This window comes from Acanthopagrus latus, chromosome 1 (assembly GCF_904848185.1).
Source record: "Acanthopagrus latus isolate v.2019 chromosome 1, fAcaLat1.1, whole genome shotgun sequence".
NCBI lineage: Eukaryota > Metazoa > Chordata > Actinopteri > Spariformes > Sparidae > Acanthopagrus > Acanthopagrus latus.
This window is the reverse complement of record NC_051039.1, coordinates 21,535,685-21,542,408: the sequence shown is the minus strand read 5'-3', so window position 1 is coordinate 21,542,408 and position 6,724 is coordinate 21,535,685. Positions and strand designations below refer to the sequence as shown.

The 6,724-nt window shown below is 45.0% G+C and overlaps 1 protein-coding gene across 1 annotated transcript; it reads left to right on the top strand.

Annotated features, from left to right (window-relative positions):
* The first annotated feature begins 387 nt into the window (after window positions 1-387).
* Window positions 388-6,040, top strand: dusp5 (dual specificity phosphatase 5). The gene is made up of 4 exons (XM_037114919.1): window positions 388-1,123; window positions 2,034-2,176; window positions 2,835-3,054; window positions 5,234-6,040. The coding sequence occupies exons 1-4, from the start codon at window positions 760-762 to the stop codon at window positions 5,638-5,640; spliced, it is 1,134 nt and encodes a 377-aa protein (XP_036970814.1). The 5' UTR covers window positions 388-759; the 3' UTR covers window positions 5,641-6,040.
* The last annotated feature ends 684 nt before the right edge of the window (window positions 6,041-6,724 follow it).

Genomic DNA, 6,724 nt, shown 5'->3' with positions numbered 1-6,724 from the left:
TTTCTAACACTGAAAATTGGTGTCCTCTGTGCTCTGCACATCTTGGTTGGACACAATGAGACAGTGGAAGATGTCACCATGGAGTCTGTAAAACCAAGACAGCATTTCTTATTATCCTCTCACATCTTGCAGATGACACGACAAGCTGATGACATTACTGTTGAAGCCTTACTTCCCTGTGATGTTCCTCTGATGCCTCCTTTTTGGATAGAGATGTGTTTGTGTTGCATTATTCATCGTTCATCATGAAAAGCCTGTGATGGCTGACAGCATCCTTCCAACACATCGCCTCTTTTTATAGCCAGGGTGTTTAACAGTGTTGTAGGATTTGCTCTCTGTTAGCTGGAGTCATTCTTGTCACAAAAGAAAGAGAAAACTGTGTTGTTTTTTATATGTCCAGAGGTGTCCGCTGAACACAAAGTGGAAGCTGAAAATGAGAACATGGTGCTGCTGGAGGACACACAGTGAGTAATAGCTGAATCGAGCACACTGCAGTGTGGTTTTGACTTGGCAGCACCGGGGGCGGAGCCACAGTCCAGTCATAGCAGTGGGTGGGTTTTTCTGCTGCGATCACACCTCGCCGGTGTCCATATATGGTTCCTGACGTCACGCGCCGGAGGTTCCATTCACATAAAACTGATGGGCCGGAATCCCCTTGGAGGACATGTAGGCACAGACGCGCGCGGGACTCCTCACTCGCCCGTATCCGCCGCACAGGAGTAATCCAGTTCATTCTTTAGGCAATAACAACAACTCAAGATGAAGGTGTCCAGCATCGACTGCCGGCGTCTGAGGAAGATCATCAGGAAGGAGTCCGGGAGCTGCCTCATTGTGGATTGCCGACCCTATTTCTCATTCACGAACTCCAACATCAGAGGCTCTGTCAATGTCAATCTCAACTCAGTGGTGGTCCGGAGGTCTCGAGGGGGGCCGGTGCCTCTGCAGTTTGTCATCCCGGATGAGAGAGCCCTGTTTCGGCTGCGGGAGGGGAGCATATCGGCCATCATAGCTCTGGATGACCGGACGTCCCACTGGCAGAAGCTGAAGAAGGACAGTGTAGCACAAATAGTAATAAACACTCTGTCACATCTAGCGAGCGGGGCGAACATCTGTTTCCTGAAAGGTGAGAGCTTTGAGACTTTTTAATCCAGAAAAATAAGTGTTTCAGATTAGTTGATGTTCATGTATGAGACTGTGACAACAAATTCTCAGCTTACATGTATATGTATGTGTATATGTATGTATATATATATATATATATATATATATATATATATATATATATATATATATATATACAAATTCTCAGCTTACATGTATATGTGTATATATATATATATATATATATATACACACACACACACACACACACACACACACATTGTTTTTTTCCCCTCAAACTTAAAATATAGGCCACTCTTATAGCCAATTAACAGGTATCCACGTGATTCATAGACTGGGAATAAAGAATGGCCTTCTCAGTATATATAGTTTTCTTTTCACTGTTCCTAATAAGCCGGATCCGTTAAGGCCAAGTCATCTTCCTCTGATTATCGTCCTCGCTCGCGTTGGGAACATTTTTCTCTCACTTCTTGGAGAGATAAATGTCCTGCGTGCGTCAACGGAGCGGATGAGTCAGTGCGGGAGTAGCGCAAGCAAATTGGTGGTGCAGTGACTTTGATTTATATATAAAATGAAAAAAAAAAAAAAAAAAAGACAACCCAGACACGTCACCCGAGACGTTTCTTTAAGGTGTTTGTGATAATGTATTTGAAACTCATCCATTTCCGACTGTCACCTCTGCGTCCGCAGGATGTTGCTCCTAAAAGAATTACCGGTCCTGCCACTGCGTCTAATTAATTACGCGCTTATAATCAGGTTATAAGGGTTATAATCCGGTGCTGAGACTGTTTCATAAACGCTGCTATTTCACAAGAAGTGTACTTTTGTGTGTGTGTGTGGAGAATTATTCTAAGCTTGTTTATCACGGTAGTGTGCTCACGGTTTATTTCCCCTCCTTCGCCCTCTCTCAGGAGGATACGAGAACTTCCACTCTCAGTACCCTGAACTTTGCACTGAGGTGAAAACCGTCGACCAGAGTGGAAGTGAAACCGAGAAAAGAGTGAACAGCAGCCACAGCGAGAAGCTTTCTCACCACAAACCAGATTACGATCAGGTATGGAAACACCCTTCACAACACAGTGCTTCTCTCTCTCTCTCTCTCTCTCACACACACACACACACACACACACACACACACACACACTGGGTGACAGTTTTCTTTCATTTTATTTTCTAACCTCATCCAAAAAAAGAACAAACACACACCCTGACGAGCCCTACTGGCATCAGACAGATTTATATTTGGCATCAAAACATTTTTCTCAACATACTCTGATATTCTGTGACCTTCGCTGCTCCCTGGCCATCTCATGTGCGGCTCGCAAAAGGGGCGAGAGCACCAGGACACCTCACAGAGAAGAAAAACCCTCTTTCATCTCTGACCTTTCTTCTATCTCCTCCACTGCCCAGATAGACAGCACATGCTGTGTTGTGTCTGTGGCTGACATATTATGAGTTAATTCACTAGGGTAAAGTCATTCCTGCAGCTGTGTCCGGCCATGCGTTTTGTCTGCAGATGAATGTAATGTTGTGGGTCTGACAGGTGTTTGGATGTTGTGGCTTGGACCAATGAGTGCATACTTACAAAGCTGATGCATCAAAATCTGCCATCCAGTGTTTTATCTTGTCAGGTGGCTATGAAATCTTGTATATTGTGCTCCTTACCGACATGAATTCACACCCCCACCTCTCTCTCTCTCTCTGCCTTTCAGGGTAAACCTGTAGAGATCCTGCCTTTCCTCTACCTCGGTAGTGCCTACCATGCCTCCAGACAGGACTATCTCAGCGACCTTCACATCACAGCCTTGCTCAACGTGTCACGCAGGGACCTACAGCCGGCGAAGGGCCACTACGACTACAAGTGGATCCCGGTGGAGGACAGCCACATGGCTGACATCAGCTCCCACTTCCAGGAGGCCATAGAGTTTATTGGTGAGTTGAAGGGAATGGCTCTCTCTTCACTATTGTCTGATTGAATCTGAAATCTAAAAAGTGAAGGGGTCAGGAAGATGGAGTTCAGTCAGCCAATTAGCCAGTGAGGGAACTAAATACACCGCCACCAAGATAGAGAGCCTTTTTCTGGAATACCATGAAACCCCAGCTTCACTGTATTTATAGTGCAACATCACCCCAAGGAGTCTTAAAAAAAGCAAAACCTCCCTAAGCTGAGTCACCTAAACATAGGTGTGTTTATTTCTGCATGTCGGAATAAGCCCCCTTGTCGCTGCCTCTCACCTGCTACCATTCACAAATAGAGGGCTATAAGAAACCCAGCTGTAATCAGTTTAACTTGATCGCCTGCCTCCAATCCCTCACCGACGTATCCAGCCAGTCTGCTTTCATTCAGGATTTGCTCACTGCCCCCCCTCCAGTTCCCTTCCGACCTCTCTCCATCCCTCCCCCCACGTCTTAACTTGGAAAAGACGCTCCCATGCCGTCATCGCCTCCCAGGCCTAATCTTAGTGGCTTTACTCTGCCGGGTGTGGCCAGTCAGTGTGACAACTGGGTGAGCTGTCCGTGTTCAGTAATGGGTGGGTGGAGGAGGCTTGGGGGGTTGGCGGGGGCAGGCTGACACACACAAACACAGTTGTTTATGACGATAAAAGCCAGCCGGCTGACACACAGTGAGAAAGCACAGTTGTTGGCTGCTTGCAGGTGGAAATCATTGATGGGCCTGAGGGCAGCAGGTAGGCTAATGTGCTACAGAGGAACAGAGAGCGTGTGGGAGAGGAGAGAGATGCGGGATAATAGCAGCAGCTAGCAAAAGATGTACACAATGTGCTGGTGGCTATTTATAGCCAAGCATAACCAAGGACAAAGCTCACCAACGAGCAGCCTGGCTGACCAGTACTGGGTGGCTGCTATTGTTGGTATTATGCATTGTTTGGGGAGGCAGCCCACATTTAGAGTGTCTTTTGTGTAAAGCCCATCTACGATTACATAAGGCCGAAAATTGTTCCGGGGGCAGGTTTAGCCTACATTCAAAGAGGAACTCCAAAATTCATCAACCATGCCAAGCGATTAGAAATGTGGTGCACACAAATCCTCAGCGAGCCGCAGCCGCTCCCCAAAAGGAAATCAATCAGCAATCAGAGAACGCGTCTGACCTAGTGGCTGATGTACAGTCAGGGAGGAGATAATAAATATTATTGACACCCCGGATGAAAGCAGCTGTCAGAGGGTGTCATGACATCTGCAGCCAACGCTCGAGGTTGGTTATTAAAACACCCACGGCTGCTGTCACCCCTCTTCCCTCTCTTGTTACATCCTCCACTCCTGATGGGAGGTTCATGAAATCAGAAATCATCGTTGGTCCCTGCCTGCAGTGGCTCTCGGGAGCGAGGCAGAAGTGGCCCTTGATGTTTCTGTTCAATAGATAGAGAGAGGCATAGGTGTAGGTGGAATTAAGCATCTGTAGGTAGATCAAACTTGAATGAGACAGACAGTGCGGAGACACGTAGGTGTTGGCAGTAGTTCTAAGAATTAACAGGATCTTGAAATGTGTCATGAGCGACACTTATACAGATGACAGAGAGGAGATTTTTCTGTGGGCTTCAGAACATACAAATTGAACTGTGCCGCAGCACCCAGTGCCTCCGCAGACGTGTAGGAATAAGAACGTCTCATGTGCAGCTGCACTCTGTGACTCAGACAAGTCTCACCCCTGAAACTGGTATAGGATGTGTGTACATTTCTGTGCCTACAAATGAGATGTACCGACAAGATTGGCGTTCCTGTTTGTCCATAATATGCAGCTGTCTGTGTGTGAGAGAGAAAGAAAAGAATGTATTATGTGAAAAGTGTTCACATAAATAAGCGAGTGGGAGTAAAGTGTAGGCAATTATTACACAGTGAAAATGTGATTTTCCATATTTGTTGTTATTCTGTTTAAACCTCCCTGTTGAACCTCTTCACTGCAAAACTTGACCTAAGAAAAAACATAGATTACAGATAAACACAAATAAAAACAAATAAATCAAATGTGGCTTGAATTACTTTACAATAGTTAACCTGATGTTTGATTTTATGTCACAGTTTTACTGATAATCACCAGCCCCCTCTCCACACAGATCATTAACGTTGGCTTTGCCTCATCTTCTTCTCTTTCCAGATCACGTTAAGCAATCAGGGGGAAAGGTCCTGGTCCACTGCGAGGCAGGCATCTCACGCTCACCCACCATCTGCATGGCCTACATCATGAGGACGCAGCAGCTGCGGCTAGATGCGGCCTTCGACATCATCAAGCAGCGCCGGGCAGTCGTCTCACCCAACTTCAGTTTCATGGGTCAGCTGCTGCAGTTTGAGTCCGAGGTCCTTTCGACCGCCCCGGCTCACGCGGCCACACCTGAACCAGCCACACCCTGCGCCCCAGAGTCCGCCTGCTTTTTTGCCAACGACTTCACCACTACCTTCAACAGCAAAAACTTTGAGCCATCTGTGTTCACCCTCCCTACCTCTTGCCTGCAGGCCCCGGTCCACCACCAGTTCAAACTGAGCCCAATAACTGCACTGCCTTAAAATGAACTGTGACTGCTTGTAGTCTTACTTGAAAGAAAAAGAAAAAGAAAAAATAATGCTGTCTGTGTGCCTTGTGTTGAAATCAGCAGAGCAGATAGACCTGAGATCAGTAACAGAAAGAGAGAAGATAATAGTATTCAGTTCATGGGCCCATGAAATCTATGGGCTTACACAGTCTGATGCTGCTTCCCTGTCCTCTACTCTGCAGCGATAAAACAACACAGCACAGTAATAAACTGCAATATACATGCCTTAGGTTGTTATTGTGATTTATTTGCCTATTCACAAATACAGTCAGGCATTGAAACCTAATTTATTTGAAAACTACTGTCTGTCTGATGTTTTTTCAATAATGTGGATATAAATATGTGTTTAATAAATGTTTTCACCACGAAAATAAAAGCTGTTGTCGTGTAATCATTCTAGCTTTGTGTTTGTAGTGAGTCGATGGGTCTAAAATGAGAAGTTACATATAAGTAATAAGCCTGTTCCCATAAACAGTAAGACAGAACAGAATCCATTGCCTACTTCATAGACTTTGCATTTAGAGTAGAACTTCTGGCAGAACAGGCATACATACAACTGGAGGGGCAACAGTGACACCTGCAGTGACTGCACTGGCCTTCAGAAGCAGATATAGAACAGCACCATTCAGTCAGAATTCTAGATTACTGGTCAACATGTTAGTGTAAGTGGAAAACTTAATGAAAACTAATGCATTAGATTATTCTAAACAAGGTGAAAGAAAAAGAAAAAAAAGTCAAAAGTCCCATTATAATCAGATTGGCAGTGTGCTAATAAAATTCACAGATATAATAAAGCGTTGCATTTGTTAATAATTATTAAAGCTACCGTTATCTATTGACGGGTTGTTGTTTTTTTTTTTTACTTTCCTTCTATTTGCACGTAGTGTGTCATCCACACTTTTCTGTCTTTGGCGCCTAGAAGACAGACAGGAAGACTGTACCAACTGTACAAATAGGGAGGTCAAAATACAACGTCGTGTCAAACATATTATTTACGTAAATTTGTATAGTGACTAAAAGGTAACCGTCATGTATGAACGTGTATGCTGCTTTTCCGT

Excerpts from the sequence above, each read along its gene's own strand:
- dusp5 (XM_037114919.1), top strand. The coding sequence starts at position 760 with ATGAAGGTGTCCAGCATCGACTGCCGGCGTCTGAGGAAGATCATCAGG. Across the intron at positions 1,124-2,033 it reads GAACATCTGTTTCCTGAAAG|GAGGATACGAGAACTTCCAC; the intron begins GTGAGAGCTTTG and ends GCCCTCTCTCAG. Across the intron at positions 2,177-2,834 it reads ACAAACCAGATTACGATCAG|GGTAAACCTGTAGAGATCCT; the intron begins GTATGGAAACAC and ends TCTGCCTTTCAG.